Source organism: Copadichromis virginalis, linkage group LG9 (assembly GCF_057382275.1).
Source record: "Copadichromis virginalis isolate Kocher_CV1m ecotype Utaka linkage group LG9, C_Virginalis_male_GT1.1, whole genome shotgun sequence".
Lineage (NCBI taxonomy): Eukaryota > Metazoa > Chordata > Actinopteri > Cichliformes > Cichlidae > Copadichromis > Copadichromis virginalis.
Window position 1 is genome coordinate 19,666,036 of NC_140626.1, and position 19,412 is coordinate 19,685,447.

Consider the following 19,412-nt stretch of genomic DNA (forward strand, 5'->3'; position numbering starts at 1 on the left):
TCAACAGAAGAATTAAAATGAAATAAAGAACAATTAAGAGGGCATTTTAACTTGCGTGCAAATGTCTTGATTCAATTATGGAGATGGGCAGAAGTCAGAGATGAATTAGAACAACCACTAAATGGAATTGAGCTCGATGATAAATCAGGACCCAACTGTCAAGATCACGGTGTGAAAAGGTCACTTGCTTTGAATCATTGCTCTGCCAGAGCTTAAGTGTGCAAAGGCCTGCACAGTGTAGTGGATTTCATAAACTCAAACATTTGCACATTTCACTGCAGATCTTCTTAGCAGTATCTACGCAGTGAGAGCCTCCAGATCACTTCACGTAAAGTTCCTCCTTATTCTGCTCTGTCTGCTGTGCTTTCTGCTCTGGCTGTTTTAAGCACGAGGTTTGGGCACCAGTGTTTTAAAAAGCTGACATTTGTTATGACATTGCTGTAGATGTGCACAGAGCAACACCTTTTTTTTCTTTAAATGTCCACTGGGGAAATCAATACCTTGTTTAGAGGTGAAATTGACCAGTTAATGGTACAATCATCTCTTTTCAATGACTGTAAAAGGCAGTTACTGGAATTATAACGTCAACTATCTTTTAGCAGGTCAGAGACTAATCAGCAATTAACAGTCAATTATCCAATTTCTTTGCTGGTATAAGTATCAGCTAATGTACTTTATATCCATGCATTATGCATTATCAGTTAGAGCAGCGATTCTACCCCAACAACAAGGGACTTCTATCCCAGGATCCCAGGAGAATGTGAAAATGTTGTAGTGCAGCTCAACTAAAAAAAAGAAAATAGTATGTGCACATTTAAATTCTTGTTCAGTTAGCATTAATAGTGCTGTATATTTTTGATGGAAACTGCAAATGTAATTGTGAAATGAGTTCACTTAATTCACTTCGGGTCATTTCTGTTTTATTTGTATAACCCAATATTACATACAGAGGGCTCAAAAGGTCTTCACAGGCATAAAAACACATTAAAAAACAAGGTCACTTACATAGTAAAACAGGAATTTAAGAAGCAAGCAAGCCATCACAAATACACACGCACACAGACATACAAATACATTAATAAAAATAAACCATACATGAGATCCAAACATGGAAACGTGAGAAAAGAAACAATCTTGGGAGTAACAAAGCAGAAAGTATCTGTGATATTGATAAAGGAGATATGCGTAAAGGTCTTATCCACCTGATTCCTAAATATGGCTGAACTCAGTGGGTACGACTGTACAGTGGTCCTATTATTATTATTTTTTTATGAAGTGGAAGCACTAGTTCAGTGCCAGATGTTAAAGGTGTGTTTTTAAGAGTTTCCTGACATTATCTGTAGAGTTCATGAACAGGTAGAAACAGAGGCTTCAAGCCTGACTGCTCACCATTGTTTATGTTTGTCAGGTTTATCGTCGCTCCGGGTTCTTGGCTAGATCTGTGTTCAGATGATGTCTGTGCAGTGGTTACAACGAGCCGATGTTGTGTTTGCAGTATAATGCAGTTGTTTCTGTCTTGGACGCAGTTTCCACTTTAGCATTGCACTCTTGTCCTTTTGTGCAATAAAAAGAAAATATCCACATCTCCACTCCCCAAAATTGAGGTTTTTGAGTGGGGTTGCACCACTCCACCATTTCCTCCTCCTCCCAGTATAGGAATGAAGTCACTTGAGTAAGTGAGAAGGCAAGAATAAAAAAACAAAATCATGTTTGTTTTTACTTTATGTCCATCTGACGGACAGATAACTGAAGAATCTTTGTAATGCCAGTAACGACATAATTGTAATTGCACTGATTTTAGTACTGTCGTGTGTTACATTATTGCATTGCTGAAAAATGTAATGTGATTACAGTAATCTGATACTTCATAACAAGTTACCCCCACCATGGTAAGGAGTACTGTGTATCTAAAAGGGTTAACAGTGGAGGATCTGAGAGTGTGAACTGGGACACAGAGAAACCGACTGGTAGTGTATGAATGGTGAATACAAGACTAATGGATACCTTTGAGGGTGTTCTGTGATATCAAGCAACAAGACATTAGTAGCAGATCCTTAAGTCCTGTATGTCATTAGGTGGTTTTAAGTTTTGAGCACATACCAAAGAGGTTTGAGATTGAGAGCTGAGTAATTTAAAGCTTGGTGAACACTGTCTCACAAGTTTGTTTCTATGCCTTAGGATTTTTTGCAGCCTGTTGAAAGAGGCAACGTCCACCAGGATTTACTGTTTCCATGAAGCTGTGTATCTGGCCTGTGACAATGACAGTACAGTAAGTAGCATTCACATGAATACAGGGATCCAAGATTTCCCAGGAGAAAATACACAGACCTCTGCCCTCCATCCTCTGGCATCCTGCTGTCATCTTTTCCTGGATAAAAAAGTCTCATGCATTCCCAAACAAAGGTGGCATGATTGTGTAGTCATTAGCACCGTGGCCTCACTGCAGGATGATCCTTGATTTGAGTCCACTGGCCACTAAAAAGCATCAACACCTCTCTACACCCCCCCCCCCCCCCCCTTTTTTTTTTTTTTGCTTTCAGAACACAGACTTTAAGAACTGAGTGTAGATATGCTGCCTCTTCAATCCCACCTCTTTACGGGTTTAGCTGCACTGAAATACTGTCACTCACTTCAGCTATCAACGGTTTTATTGTTGCATTGTGACACATATTACACGAAAATCAAACTCTGTCCTTGGAGGTCATATTTTAGTGCTCCACAAGCTGCTACAGTATCCCTTCAGTGTTTTTCTTGTTAGTCGGTGAACAAAAAGACACATCAAGGAGCGTGTCACAGGGGAGCAGATTACTGTAGGCCAGGTGAGCAGAGGTCAGAGCATCCTGATGGGGCGATGGAGCACCAAGGGTGTAGGATATGTAATAGAGGCATGGCGGTTAAATGCCGGGGTGGGCCGTGAGATCTAGAGGGAGTAGGACATGGGCCACATCACCTCAGGCATCTCCTGAACGCGCGTGATTGATGGGGAAGAGCTGACGAGCCAAGCTCCCAATGTCACTCTCCAATTAAATAACTCTCACCGCTGAACTACTCCCCCGCGCCCCCCTCCTCCTGCGATAAACCTCCCTCTTCTCCTCCCTTTCACCTCTTCCTCTATTATCACACCCCCCTTACTCCCGCTGCACTCTGTCCCTCTACATCCTTTAAGTTGACTTCTTGATCAGTCCAGCTATTTCCTCTTCTTGGTATTATTCCCTTCCTTTTCTGCCTTTCCATTTGTCTCCAACAATATTAGTCTTCATCGTTTCCCAGCACACTTTATAGTAACTTATTTATATATATATATACATATACATATATATATATATATATATGTATATGTATATATATGTATATATATATATGTATATATATATATATATATATATATATATATATATATGTATATATATATATGTATATATATATATATGTATATGTATATATGTATATGTATATATATATATATATATATATATATATATATATATGTATATATATATTTTAACTTGTTCTGTCTCAGATTTAGACTTTGCTAACTGCTCTTCCAGGTATGACAGACAGAGGCTGCTCTTTCTATTAGTTTGGGTCAGTGCTCCCTTCCTAAATGACTGAGATGAGACAAAGGAGGTTGCACCATGGTAATGTGCCGTCTCCAAAATGCAAATAGCATGGATAAAAATGCAAAGAGTGTAATCCATTTGTTACTAATGTCCAATCTCTGTTTATAATTCGAAATGCAATGTGAAAACTGGTGCACAATCTTTTGAAAAAGAAAAGAGTAAGTGTAAACCACCTGCTTCAAAACAAATACCAAAGTCCAAACACTGCCTAGGCTCGATGAGAATTTGTTTTGCAAATGCATGCGTTATTATCTGGAAGGGCTGGCACATATAGTGTGTTTACTGTCACTAATTAGGATCGTAACTAATACTGGTTGGTCTCAGAGTCTGTGACTGTAGAGGTGCCGTAGTTTAAGAGAGGCCAGCCTTATGCTGCATTCTTCTGTCACCACAGGAGCTCAGTTTGCTGCTAATTGGGCGAAAAACAAAACTCCGGGAGCACAAATGTGGAACTTCAGAAAAAAAGCGTACTGAATAAACATTGTGTTTTAAAAGTGTGAATTATTCTGGGGAAAAAAAGAGAAATACGCACATGTGCCTAAGTGCAAAATTTCCCAAAATTAAAAATGAGAGAGTTCTTTTAAACCTGTGGTAGCTCTCAAGATTTAATTAATTCTCAAGGTGAGGGGAGATGCTAAATTCCTCTCGCTGGTTGAAGGTGTCAATAATTTGGTATTGATTTTCCTTTCACTAGCAAGGCAATCATTTCACAGTACGCATGCCATCTGCTGCCAAAAACTTGGCAGGTTTGAATTTTGGTTCTTCGTCCGGTTTGCCAAAAACGCTGCGTGTCTCTGGCTCCCTCCTTGCCAACTTATTTTGGTCAAACTCTTTCGATAGGCTCCCTCCACTCCAGTCAGCGAGCATTTGGCTCAGATGAGAGCGTTTCCTGTCTCGCCCGGTGTTCCGATTCCCTCGTTGCCTTATGTTAAGAGAAATATAGATACGTACCCAAAACCCTGCAGCTGGGGTTCCCTGCACAGAGTCAGCACTGCGCAGGAGGGAGAGAGAGAGAGTGAGAGTGAGAGAGTGCGTGAGAGTAAGAGAGGGGGGGAGAGAGAGTTGGAGAGCGAGAGAGAAAGAATCAGACTTGCCACATCCCTTCCCAAGGGTGAGCATTTACGCGCGATCCGGTAGCCGATCTCCAGCAGCCGTGCACCGCCATCAGGACTAATTTCATCATGAAAACTTTCAAACTCTTTATTTTGACATAAGCCGTTTTTTTCTGCGTGTGCTGGAGAGAAGAAGCCCAACTTCTACCACGGCACACCATCCGTGTCGCGGTGAAGTTATTCCATCTTCTTTGGGTGAGTAATTTTAATAGATTTCACAGCTGCAATCATGTTTCGAGTTTTTTCTTTCTTTCTTTCCCACATTTTTTTTTGTTAATGTATGCGCTACTAGGGCTTTGCTTTGCATTTTTTGTCCCGTCGCTTATTCTGTGATTAGTATTCCGTGGACACGGATTTCCTGCGGCGGTCGCTCACAGAGATGTTTACTGTCGGCGCTTTCGTGCTGCCCGTTTCCCATCATGTGCTCATTTGCCACCACTCTCCGTCCTCTCCTGCTTGATTTCTCCAAACACTGAAGTTGTCAAGATGTTCACTCGATCTTTTCCTTTTTCTTCTTCTTTAAATTATCAAAACGCCGCTAGGTCGATTAGGGAACAGGTGCGCCCTGCGAACTTTTTCTGCATCTTGCAGGTGTCGGCAGCCAATGCGCAATTATTGATAGTTAACAGCAGGGTCAAAGAAACCAGGTCGCCTGACTGTGCAAACCTGACCAGAACAAAAGGTCTCTATAGAGAGGGATACCTGCTGATTTGCACTGCAAAGGGTCACTCAGTATAGAAATGAGCTGCAAAATCTCATTTCCCCCCTCCATCAACCTACATAAAGGAAAAAATGCCTGAAGCTTTAAAAATGAACTTATTTTCAATCATATTAGGAATTAAGACTTTTCTAAAATGAAAAGATTTGCCCTGTTTGAGGCTGAGATACCCCCACATGCTTCGAGGAAATTCATGAAACTAATAACTGCAGTGGGAATAAGCGGAACCATACCAGAAATTGGCACAGCGTTCCACTTGTTTAAGGACAAAAATGACATTATGAATCAATATACAATAAAATGACTCACTGAGATGGTACTTTTTTCCCCCAAGTGTCTGTTTAGCTTTCAACAAAATGCCTCAAACTATCTGTGCAAATTGGTTCACTTGTGTTACTTTTATTTTTATCCTGCATGCCACATAGTCGCCATAGTGAGAGGAATGAATATACAGTTCATCAGCTGCTTGATTTATTATGTTTATTAATTCTGCGCAAGCAATTAAAGATATGATTGTTTTGTGCGTGTGTGGAACTGAAGGTCAGCATTTTCACTTCTTTTAGAACACTGTCCTAGAAATACCTACACAAACCTTAATAAAAAACAGGTGGCTTTGCTTTCTTACAGGAAAATTAATAACAGAGAGTTTTGATTTAACATTGTTCCACTTGCTGTTTGGTAGACAAACAGTGATTCAGTCTGCAAGTCTGGCATTATTTTCAGAAGTGCTTTAATATAGGTGAAAAAGGCGATTGTCTTATTCCTGGCCCTGAGCACATCCATCTACATCTTGACATCTTTTTCCGTGCAGCGTATGAAGCATACAATGTCAGTCAGCTTCTTCCAGTGCAGGATGCCAGGTGAATTTAAATGAACGCGAGATGAGATGTTAGAAATCAGCGTGAGGGACGACCACCTTTCAACTGGAGAGCTCGGGTTCAAGCTCCTGCGTCAGCAAGAGTCTGATCTGTGTGCACTGTAAATATCCTTGAAGACCCGCCAGGTATATGGCCACTGTTGCTCTGCAGCTGACCCTGTGCTCTGATTTCTTTATAAAAAGACAAGCAAGGAGAGAAGGTCTAAGAAAAATCAATGAAATGTCATGCTACTATTATTTATATGAAAACTGCTCACATACAGCTCCTTTTTTTATTACAAACAGACCTTTAAATGTCACAAAACACACAAAAAGGCTAGATCTATAAGTTCTCCAGTGAATATACTGTACACCTATCACCCACAGCATTAAAATCACCTTCTCAATATTATGCAGGTTGTACTCATGCTGCCAAAACCTCCCCCCCTCTCAAAAAAAAGAAACTGCTCTGACCCATCCCACCATGTGCACAAAACCTCTGGGGGCGTCCTCTTATGTCTGGCACCATGATGTTGGCAGCAGATGCTTTGTGGGTTGTGGTGTGTGGTCCAAATGGTTCCTAATTTATATATTTTTTCCTTTCTTGTAGTTTCTTGAAATTGGGATCTGTGGAAACTGAAATATGAGTTTAAAACCGACATCTTCAGCTGCTGTTGAGAGCCTGCTGTTGTTAGGTGGTACCATTGCCATCGTGGGGGGTGGGATGGAGGTGGGAGTCTGCAAAATTGTTTAGTTGATGGGGTGGTGTACAGGCCAGACATAGACATGAATCACAGGACCCAAGGATTCCTAGAAGTCAAATGGATCGATCTTATTAAATTTACCTATCCAGTAGTTTTAATTGCGGCCGTATGCTTGTATGACACGTGAATCTGTCTTTGTGAAGTGTCCCAAACCATAATTGACTTAGGTTCACAGACGTTTGTGTAGCGTGATCTGCCCCCCGGGGAGAAGACACTGCACGTTCCCAATGATGGAGGAGAATATGGATCAGAGGAAGCGTGTGACTGGTTACTGAGCGCTGTAGCACTGGTAATCCTGTTGTGAGACTGGCAAATGGGATTAGAGGACTGTGTGTAAGAGAAACAGAAGCGAGGGATGACCGGGAGGCTTTACATTCATGGCTTTATCTCACATTTTCACTTCATTTAAAGTCATCGCGTTGACAACGGCCAACCAAGAGTCGGCTTCTTCACAGGCAATCCTGTGTGTGCTTTGACCATTTTGAAAGCCTGATATTGCTAGACTGAGTGAGTCAACTTTATGATTATATCTGAATATTTTTAAAGCAAAAGAAAGAGTTTTTTTTCTGCATCGTTGAAAACTAACTGAAGCATTTAAGGGATATGGCACAAACATTGTGAGGGCTTTCAAGCAGGATGACCCACCGTGTTTTTTCAAAAAGAAGAAAAAACTGCTTTTAAATGAATAATAATGGGCAGCCTGCTATAGTGAAGGTAAAGTGCCTGTGTGGTTTCCCAACTGTGCCAGTCTCTGTGTCCCTTTGCTTTACAGTATTCCTCCAGTGTTTGGTTCCACCAGCTTACTTACTAGGGGACAAAGCATTTGACAGTTTTTTCTCTGTTGTTATACCATCATTGAGTCCCCCCCCCCCCCCCCCCCACACACACACACACACACACACACACACAAAACTTAAAGCCAACTTGACATCAGCAGAAAAAAAAGAAAGAAACACCAGTCTCACAATACGCTCTTGGTATGTTCGTCTCTGTTTGCCAGTAGTGAATTTATTTCAATCACTTTCAATTGATATAATACGCTTTAATTCTTTAAAATGATGAACAGCTTAACTGCATTGGGAAAAAATTGATTTCTCCTACTGCATGAGTTGGCTAATAACTTAAAATCAAACAGACAGTAAATCAACAGAAACTCATTAACTAAAAAGCCAATATCTGCTTTACTGAACCCACAGTTGCACCCACAGCTGCATCAGTGTCATCTCCAGCCTCCCGTCTCTTCGTGTTCGGGATTTCGCGAAATGAGAAGCATTAACTTGGCCGCTCGGCTCACACTGACCCTGTGCCGATATTCTCTCCTACAATACCACGGCTGCAACCTGCCTTCACAACTCGTGCTGCCCTGCAGCCAGATCTGCTCCACTTTCCACCTCTACCATTAAATTGTCATGTAGAGGCAGTGACTTTGAATCTGTGTATTAATGCATATGCACACATTACAGATTTAGTATGTTTAGCATACGTGGGGTTTTTTGTGTGGTTTTTTTCACATTGAAAGCAATGGCAGATCAGAATGTTATCATAGTGTTCTGGATAAAGCTGTGCCCTGTAGTGGTTTATGTGCTTCTTGCACTTTGACCAGAAATATTTATTTAATATGCATTTTTTTAAAAAAGAAAGAGTTTCAGATGCTTTTAGAAAAATAAAAGAACGTGTTGAGGATGCTCCTCACATACAGCATACACATATGTGTCTGCAGAGGTGACAATCATGCTGTTGTCATTTCAGTATTAATTATTAGCGCTGGCTAATGACTTTGCTGTGGTGAGGTACAGCAAACGACTTCCACAGGATGTGTGGTGTGCTGTTTTTATTTTGCTTGGGGGGGCAGAGAGGAAGTAAAATGAGAACTGGAGAATCTGTGTGGGAAGACAGAGGTCACTGTATGCCAAAGCAATTACCTTCCTCATCCAGGGCCCTGCCAATGCGCTCGTAGAGGAGAGAGAAAGAGAGGTCAGTGAGGAAATAAATAGATGTATGGTCAAACACTCAGTCTTCTGCACGTCTGCTTTAGAGCACCTGCTGAAGTTTAAATGGCATTCGTATCGCCTCAAGTTCATACAAATGTGCCCGAAAGCGTCGCTCCCGTGAGCCTCCTTCACAAATATTTATTGAGGGAATTTGTTGAAGTTCTAATTAGGTGTCAAATTAGACAGACAAAAGCAGCAATATTATGAAGTTTATATAATTGCTCAACTGCCAGGATGTGTTGTGACATGAAGAACATTATCTGTCAGGAGCCGATGCTTTTCTCTGCTCTGACAAGTCTTCATGTTCTGGCATCTTTGGGGATCTGTCACAGAGCGAGGATGGCAGCGAGACAGATCCCCTTGCATGTGCTCGGACCGGGCAACAGAGTGGTCGGAGTAGAGGTCAGAAGAGCCCGGGCCATCATGCTGCTGACAGCTCAGATTTATTTTTAATCCAGGCGATGAGAGCTAGCCACACAGATCATGTGGCTTGTTAGTGTTGAATGGCGAGCCCCTCCGCCATTACACTGCGATTTTACACAAAGAAAATGTGACAAAATAATGACCTTGGTGAGGGAAAAACCCAGATAATTGAGAGCCAGCTGAATGGCATTTGATTGTTATTCCACGCAGCGGCTGCTGTTTCTTTCGGTGTGAAATCTCTTGAAAAGTCAGGTCACTTTCCCTCCATCAAAGCCTTATTAACATTTTGACCTCAACCAATTGTTCTTTGTTGTGTGTGTAGGTTACAGTGTGTACATGAAGGGCGTTACATTGATTGCGTTTAACATATTTACTGTCTGCTCATTTTTGACCAATTTCTTTATGATTGGTGAAAAATGTCATTATCATTGCATCAGCAGCCACGTTACTTGCTGCCCAAAGTGGCTGCGGTCACAAAGCAATTTTGCTGACAGTCCTTCCTCTCTCCTCTCCTCTCTGTCTTTGTCTCTTTCTTTTTTTTCTCCTCTCTCTGTGTTCTGATAGGTGCCAATTATAAAGGCCCTGCATTGAAGCCTCTCCAGCCGCCAGTGACCCTGTTAGCTGGCTTTAATGTCAACGATCTGGCTCCAAAGTGGAGGGAATTACCTCACTTTTAGTCTTCAATCAGGCAAAAAAGAAGAGCAATACAGCAAAATGCAGAGCTTGACTCTTTTTCAACCCTTGTGCTCTTTTGAGGGTCTGCCTGCTCTTGCTTTCTGGTGAAACACAGGGTCAGGACTGTGTGGATAAAACCCTGAGGGTTTTGACATTTCAGCTTTTCTGTCTTTTTTTTTTATTTTTAATTTTTGCTCCTCTTCTGGCCTCAGTGCTTTTTGGAAAAAGCCCAAATGATCTGGTGGTGTTGCTCAGGCATATGCAGAGCCCTGGCTCTTCTGGCGCTCCTGTTTCCCTTGCAGGAGAGGAGCTGCTGGGGTCTCAATCCCAGCTCTGGGGATCTGGAGAAGTCTCCACACTCTGATCCAGACCCCTGGGATGTCCCGCACAGAAACAGACGCAGCTGGGTATGGAACCAGTTCTTCGTATTAGAAGAGTACACAGGAAATGAACCTCTCTACGTTGGCAAGGTAAGCGATCCATTAGCACAGTTTAGTGTGTTGTATATGTGCAAGAAATGTGACTGAGCTGCTGTTCAAATCAGCACCTACTTGTGTTTTTTATTTATTTATCATTTTTTGCACGTTTGCTGCACCTGCACAATAATACACATATCAATAACTCCTTACCACAATGACCTGCAAAATCTGGGACACAGCAGGGTTTCAGAGAGTTGTACATATTCCTATTGTCCTATATAAAATGCTGAACAAATGAAAACACCAAATGCAGACAGTGTGGGAGGACATTCTGCATTTTATTGCGACAAGGTTGAAGCATGTGCTTGTGGAAACACGCAGTTTTAGTTTGGAGATCAACAAGGTAATTTGCATTGTAATCAGTCCACAGAAAAAGGTATATATATTACTCAAATGTGTCTTTTTACAGTAGGTGTTTTGCCAAGGTCCAAGCAGATAGATCAAAGTAATGCCTGTTTTGGTAGGTAAATAAGTACAAAAACCTCCCAATGACATTTAAAGCAAGGCATAAATGGCATAGTTAACGCGAGGGTACACTGACAAAGTGACTAATCATGCTTTTATGAGATGTGGCAACACTGCTGGTAGCATTTCCTTAGGTAAAGACCAATAGTGGTAAAAACATAGGCCGCTTAACTGAGTAATATAGCATTAAAATACGCCTTATAAGAAATTTTCCAGCGTTCACATTTTAAGTGCGAGACAAAACAACGCAGTGTACTTAATTATGTACAATTACAATGCAGGAAGTTATTTAGAGAACTTTAAAATTTAGTTTGTAGTTCATTCATCTTTAAACGGTGTGGAACTAGCCAGTAAAGGCTTCTAAAGGCACTCTGAGGACATGTTTATATGTGTAATCTCACACCTGTAGTTTTTGCTTAGACACAAGTAATTGTACTTCAATTACTGACATATCCATTAGTAAAAGCTTGATCTTTCAACTGTAATACTTTAAATTAGTTTAATACATTGCAGCATTACTGTGAATATTGAACAGGCTAATCCCTCGAAAGGGGATGTTTAAAAAGACTTACCAAAGTATCTATGCAAGGCCTTTTCTAACTTGGCAGGGAATAGAAAGATTATCTATAAAGCACATTTTATACACAGAGGCAATTTTGAGTTTTTGACATGCATTGCTCTGAAAGAAATTCAGTGCAAAAAAAGTACAATATCCCCTGTGAGTGCAGTAGATAATAAGTAGAAGAATTTGTTTGAAAAAGAGATGTAAGTAGCATAAAATTGACTTATTTTTGTTGAATGGAATCACTATAGCTGAAAATGAATCATTCAAAGAGGTGCAGTCAGTGAAAAAGTAACATTCAAATCAACTTTAAGGGAAAGCCCCTCATAATGTATTTTATTAAGAATTTTTCATCGAGGTGTAAAGAAGTAAATATACTGTATACTCTATAGGTAAAAGTACCTGACATCTGTAGTGTAATACATTAATGAGTATCCACAGGTATTTTTAATCCAATACTAATGCTGGAGTAGCCTTCTGCAGAACCGTTAGTTTGCAGTGTGCAGAAGCATTGCTCCCCAGCTTTCAGCGCTACAGGATAAATGGACAGCTCCTGTTGGAAAATGGCTCTAGCGTGTGCAGTGCAAGCCAGATGGGTCTTGGATTGGTCTCCAGATCCCTGTTATCTTGGAGAATTTTCTGGTCTTATTATTAAATTAGTTTTCATCTTTCCGCTCGTCTGTAGGATAATCATTCTCATCTGCATGTATTTGCTAGTTCTGCTCTCACAAGCCCATTTCCTCGCTGTCTCTGAACTGGATTAGCGTCTCCAGCTGGAATTAGGATACATTTGACTGTCCTATTGTTCTCCTCTGTATTTTTTTTTTTTTGCCAGAAGGCTGCTAGAGCAAAGCATCTAAATCAAAATGAGCTTATTTGTGACATTGCTGGAGTTCAGCTAAAGGTCATTTCTTGTCCGCGGTCATCTTAAATGCAGTTTTGTCTGATCTGTGTGTCCCCAGATATCTGTTACATCTGACTACTGAGGAGAGCGTTTTTGCTTGTGAACATCTGTGCCGTGTCCTTGTCCTGCGTTGCCCATTTGAAAGTTAAAAAAGAGAGGTCAGCGGCGCAGTCAGGAATTTCTAGTGCCTGTTTTCTTTTACACATTCTTGTGTCTGATTGCTTTTCTTGTTAGTAAATCCCAAAGGACATGAACAGACTGATTACTTATTCATAGATGTGTTGAGATCCGCTTATTCACATGGAATATACACAAACTCATTTGCAAGTAAGCTCCTGACTAAGAGGTCCTTTTATTTTTCCATTCAAACACTGATTCATCCTTTATGGCTTTTTTTTTCTTTTCATTTTGTAGTTTTGTAGTAATTCATCTACCAATCCGGTGTAAAGACAACATAGCAGCAGGCATGTAAAAATCAGACTGGTTACATCTTTGCATCTGACCTCATGCCCGAGCCCAAACCCTTTGAGAAATATCAAAAATCTGATTCATTGACTCCCTGCGGGCAGAGCAGGCTGCCTGGGAGCTTGAGAAGCTGTCACATTATTTGTTCCCTGAGATCATAGTTGTCACGTAGTGTGTGTTTGTTTGATGTCGCAAGGGCACACTGCTGCTGTAAAAAAGCGTGGGTGGGACACCCTGACCTTGTGACTCAGTGTGAGTGACATGGAAGGTCCTGCCATGTCACGAAAATGACCTTACTGGAAATGAATTCTTCATAAATAAAAAAAGAATAAAGTTACAGCGCTAACACACACAGCCCTAAAATTCCCGGCAGGTTATAAGCAACAACACCAGAGTGGCACAACCAGTAATTGCTTTTGTCAGAAGTATCCGGATATCTAATATGACGAACAATAGGAATCCATGTCCAAACAATGATCCAGTCACAGCACAATTTGGCCATTTGTTTGGCTGGAAGCAAAGGCAAAAATGATATAGTCAGTAGGAAATAGGAAGTTATCACTTTGGCCTGGCTGCTCCCCGTATCTGCAGTCTGCTTGGCTTTAATGGATTCTGTCAGATTCTGAATTTCACAACCAAATGTCTCATTATGCCTTGGCACTCAGCCTCGGGTAAGTGTACTGGCCTGGAATCAGCGGCAGTCAAATCAAGCCAGTGGAAATATACATTAAAGAACCTCAAACTACACAGCCTCCACCGCAAATTGTCAACACACTTATTTAAACAAGTGAAAACGCTGGAACAAGTCATCCACTTAACAAACGCTTACTGGTAAACATGATGTGATGCGCATTTCCTGCGGGGTGTTCATGTGGCTAAATATTTGCCTGTGTTGAAACAGCACTGTGTGGCATCTGCTGAATAAGCGGTGTTAGGAGGTGTGAAATTTTTTTAGATCTTTGTTTTTGTTAATGCATCAACATCACTCGCCTTGCAATTCGGAACACTTTTTCCATGTTCAATAACTTTTCTAAATCCACTCCCACATGCTATTTTTCATGGATCTGTTTGTGTTTGAGGAGCGAGAGAAATTTGCAGCCTTTGAGGCAGAGTGCTGCTTCACATCACAGGAGGTACAAGCGCACAGAAGCAGCCCTTGTGCTGAACCGCACTTATTTATAGAGATGTCTTCAAAATTAGCCATCTAACTAACCATCCGAGTAATGGATGGACCAATTTCACCTTATAATTCAAGCGGCAGTTGGGCAGCAGTAGCCGGGGCTCTTCGGCTACACTCAAAAGCATTTCTTTCAACACAAATAAAAGAACCCTTACGAAGAGCAAAAGACTAGAAGCCGTCTCTTGATGGAAACATCTCTGGCGCTGAGCTATCAAATGTACAAAGGTGCCGGAAATTCAACAAAAGAAACAGAATTTTCCGTTTTTTTTGTGCAACGAGCGTTTGTTGTGCTTTTTATTTTTGCAACTTCCACTAGATATTTTTTCATGTGCGTGCATTATGAGTTATTTGTGACCCGACATCGAGAACTCGGTGTTCGGAATGACAGTAATTCAGCTTAATAATCAAACAATATGCATCGTGGGCAGCAGGGACAGTCCCACAGATAATTACACCAGAGTGAACATAATGTGTTACTACTCAAGCCACTTCATTAGCATTCTTTGGAGTGTTCACTGTCAAATGGGTTAGAATCATAGCGCACAGGCAACTTGCAAAGGTCAGCCTCACTAGCGTCTACTCACACTTGCTGGTGCCACAAACACCGCACAGCTGGGGAGTGGTGAGAGCAGCCTGTTGAGTCGGAGAGGAGGGTGATTCAAGCTGACACGGGGACATCATACACACAAGGGACAAGAGCTCACATAGTTGGGAGCTCGAGAGGCATCCTGGGGCCATCTGAGATAGTGGGAAAGCCGTTATTCAAGCCAGAGAATCAAAGAAGATAAAAACAGCAGTGTAAACCAGACAGTAGGGTAGTTATCAGCAGGGTAGGGGGGAAGACAGGATGGGGACATTGTTTACTCTTGGACTCTCTCACACATATAGGGCTGAAGTGAATATCAGCAGGGCAATTTTTAAAGCAAATTTGGTGAAGTTTGACTTAAAGTCTAGAAGGAGGTTGGGACAAAGTCAGGGCAAAGCCGTTTATATGAGGTTGAGGGCAAAACAGACGACAAGCTGCACATGCAAATCATCAAAGAACACAGCTAATAATTTAAAGTAAGCTAAGTTGACTTTAGTGGCTGGGGTCTGACCAAAGATCTCCTAAATAGACATGAATTTTAGCAGCAAGGTTGCAGAGTTTCATATAGTTACAGAATTTGCCAAACAAGGTAATTGACCCTTAAACCAAACACAGGCTGGCTGTGAATGGCAACAGGTTGGATGTCTGCAAACATATGATTACATGTGGACAGGGGTTCAGTTTTATGCCCTTATTTGCTTTCTGGAGAGAACTTTTTGGTTTCACTTAAATATGAAGCTGTGGCCACCAGCATGTTTGCTTTGCTTAGCATAAACACTGGGAACAGAGTGTAACAGCTAGCTTGGTAGCCAGGTAACAAATTCAATTTACCAACACCCCTAAGGCTCACTAATTAACAGCTTATATCTAGTTTGTTTAATTTGTGTAAAAACTGAACTGTATAAACGACGGTTAGACAGAGGGTGATGTGCCAGGGTATTTCTTGGCTGTTAGCAGTTGCTTGGCGACCAAGGGAGGCTCTAGGAAGTTACCATGCCTGGCCAAGGCCTATTCTGGTGAAAAAGTGCATTCACCAAAATAGCATACTATTCATTTGCCACGAATAACCACAAAGGTTCCAAATCAGAGACAGGCAATGACGTGTCGGTTTTGGAGTAATACAATAATGCTGTAGAAATGAGTTTCTGTAAAGCTGAAGTTACGCCACTTTGCATGTCTTTGCATCCATTTTTGTTTGGGAGGAGGGGTGGGAAGGATTAGGATCTTGTTTCAACAAGCTGAAGTAGTACAAGTAGGTTCTGCACTACACTATGAGAGGTAGTCTAGTTCATTTATTTATTTAACTTTTGTCGATTCTGACCTGAAAACAAGTCAGATCAAGCTTTAAAATTAGGGAAATTAAGTAAGATGTCATTAAGTTTGCACACACACTTGTGGACAGGTTTATTTGACTTACTTTAGCTGGTTACACCTCCAATCAGGTGCAATTTAGAGAATTGTTAATTCTGTGGTGTCCAACAAACTATACTAAATGAATTAAACTGTTTAAAGCAATAAAATTGATTAACTGTAATCACACAACAGATTAGGCTTCATTTAAATTTGATCTTTGATATTTGACTTCATGCAAATATAGACAATCTCTGCACAAAGGCGGTTTTAATGCATAACATAATGGAAGAGCCAGGGCATTTTTAAAAAGGTGGCCAGCCCCATACCATTACTTACAGTACACTGCAGTAGCCTTAAAAGTGATGTCTTGCTCTTTTTATTTATTTATTTATTTATTTATTTATTTATTTATTTATTTATTTATTTATCTATGTATTTATTATTTTGCTATAAGGTAGATCCTGCCAATCTATCATTTTTTAGGTACCTACTCTTATTAACATATTGACATATACTATTAGCATAATTTCCTCTGGGATTAATAAATTATTCTGATTCTGATTTTGATAATTGCTTATGGAGGTATGACAGCAATTTGCACCATGTACATTGCGAAGTACACCATGAGGATTCTTTTGGAGGTTGTTAAAGTTGTTTTTTATCGAGCTGTTTATAAAGCTTACAGGATAATTGAGTTTAAACAGGTGGGTGCGCTGTCTCTGAGGGAAAACCACAGTGAAAGGGTTCTATGAATATTTGTGCAGCCTATGATGGGCTTCACAGCTTGTTGTTTGGTGCGGTCAGAGTTTTGCGGTGTGGCCACCTCTACAGTTCACTTAGACTATTAGAATATATTTTAGTTCTAACCTGCAGGACAAATGTTACGATTTGTTTTGAAGCACACAATTTGGATCTGAGGATATTTAAAATAACATCTGATGTGAAGCCCTGAATGATCAATAGTGAGTTTTTTCCTCTTTGTGCATCTTGGCTGTTAATTTATGTTTTGAACATGCTTATTTTTCAGAGGGAGAACTCCAGAAATTGCTGGGCATGGAGACTGGTTTGATAACATTTTCTGAAGTCGGGATTAGAGTTTAACAAGATGCAAATGTTTTTGTTCCTGCTGAGACTGTGAAAGCTGTTGCAATCTGTCCATTTGACTTCAGCTTTTGAAACTGGTGCTTTTCACATACAGTGCATCAAATGAACCACAGGATTTAAAACATGGTATATTTTATTCATATTTATAAAAAAAAGGGAGAGAGAAAGAAAATCAAGATGATTCAGAGTTTACTTGAACATTTACACAAGCTGTTTGTATTAGATGTTTGCCTTTTAGGTGTTGCATTTAAAGCCTTGATTTACTCATTCTCCTCTCGTCTCATCCTTCAGCAGTATTTTTCAGTTTGATGGTGGGTAAAAAAAGACGTATGTGATTTCCACATTAGGATACGTTGTGTAAGAAAAACTGACTTTGTCACTGCTGGTTATGTTTTAACCCAGTTAAATATTAGGGGATATTGTAGGCGGAGGGAAGTTGTTGTGTATTTTCTTTCTGTATCTTTTTATGTGCATTTTTTTTTATCTGAATACGGTCTAGCTGAAGCTTCCTGAAGTGCTGATGTATTGAATTTTCGACATCCCCAACAGGTTTGATCTTGAATAATTCAAGAGAGGTCCTCAGCCTGCGCTCAGAGTATAGATGTATTATGAATAACTACAAAAGTTAAGTTTTTAGTTCTCTCTATTTTTCCTCTACAAAGTGGATAACAAGTGGCCTGGAGACTTTTGCAATTGGTAGAATAGGTTATCAAGAATTCTTCTCTACTTCAGTGACTAACGCAAGCATAACCTTCATACAGGCAGTTCATGTATTACAAAAAAGTTGGTTAACTTATGGTGTCTTCTTCCTTATAAAAGAGCTTGAGGAGTCTTAAGTATGCATGGGAAGATAATTCACCCGCCCTGAAATATATAGATATACTGTCTTTATTCAGTTGGAAAGTGAGGCAGTCAGTAGGTGGACATGTTAGTCAGCTATGCACAGAGCCTACTTGACTATTGTCCTCATAATGTAATGAAACTGTGCATCATTTTTATTTATTTTTTATTGACTGATCCGTAGCTTTTGATACTGTGTAAAATAAAAGCATTTTTTTCTCCTTTGTATCTGGAGTTAGTCTGAAGGGCTACTAGGCAGAATCCATGAGGTCTTACAAATGTTTCCTTAAACTGAGATTGTACATCGATATTGAGTTTTCCCATCTTTATCATATCTTCTGTACTCCAGATACCTTCAGAGAATTGTTCATTGTGTCAAGTGTATTTTGAGATGAGTTCATTATGTATTAGCCAGTGTTGCTTGGGGGGGAGGGGGAGGGGGGGGGGGGGTTAAGTCTATCAAAACTCCATTCAATTTGATTGAAAAAAATAAAAACACAAAAGCTCTATGCTAATCTGATTGTTCCCCACTTCCAGAAGAAGTCTAATTTCAGAAACAACATATCTGAGTCAAAAAAACAGGTTTCTTATTTCGGGTTAATCAGAATCAGAATCAGAATCAGAAAGGGGTTTATTGCCAAATGTTGAGCAGGTTTACAACATTAGGAAATTGCTGCGGTGCTTCAGTGCAAACATAGTGTCATAAATAGCACTTAAATAGACATGAAAAAAATAAAAGTAGGAATAAGAATTAAAAGTGCTACGTAGAAAGATATGTGCATGAGATATACATGAGATATATACATGAGAATAAGAATAGAGTGCTACGTGGAAAGATATATACATGAGTGCAGGTGGTGATCAGTGCCAAACATGGAATGGTGCAGTGACACAGCGTAGGGTCATGTGTTAGTGGCGGGGACAGTCATATGGTTATTGTTCATGTGTCCAACAGCAGAGGGGAAGAAACTGTTCTTATGGCGAGAGGTTCTGGTGCGAATGGACCGGAGCCTCCTGCCTGAGGGGAGCAGGTCATGTTTGAAAGTACCACCTAAGGAGTACTACAAGGGGTACTTGTACCTCGGGGGGTACATAAAGTTCAGTATTAGCTTAGCTCAACAGAAAGTCTTGGCTGAAATCATTGTTGTCTCCTACTGATAATGATAGCCTGATAGAACAATGACACTACCAGACAGAGTAGAATAAAGAGTTTGTATTGAGAGAGTTCTCCCTCCACTGTAAAACAACTCAGCTGTTAACAACATGTTTAAGCTCCAAATGTCAGTTGTAAAATGATTCTGGCAGTCTCGTCCAA

At 40.4% G+C, this 19,412-nt stretch overlaps 1 protein-coding gene across 1 annotated transcript in view; it reads left to right on the forward strand.

Moving 5' to 3' along the window:
* The first annotated feature begins 4,702 nt into the window (after window positions 1-4,702).
* Window positions 4,703-19,412, forward strand: part of LOC146701753 (cadherin-7-like) — a 120,542-nt gene continuing 105,832 nt past the window's right edge. The window contains exons 1-2 of the mRNA XM_085468083.1: window positions 4,703-4,927; window positions 10,049-10,629. Of these exons, the coding sequence (XP_085324209.1) occupies window positions 10,393-10,629 (237 nt within the window). The 5' untranslated portion in view covers window positions 4,703-4,927; window positions 10,049-10,392. The remainder of the gene's footprint in view (window positions 4,928-10,048; window positions 10,630-19,412) is intronic.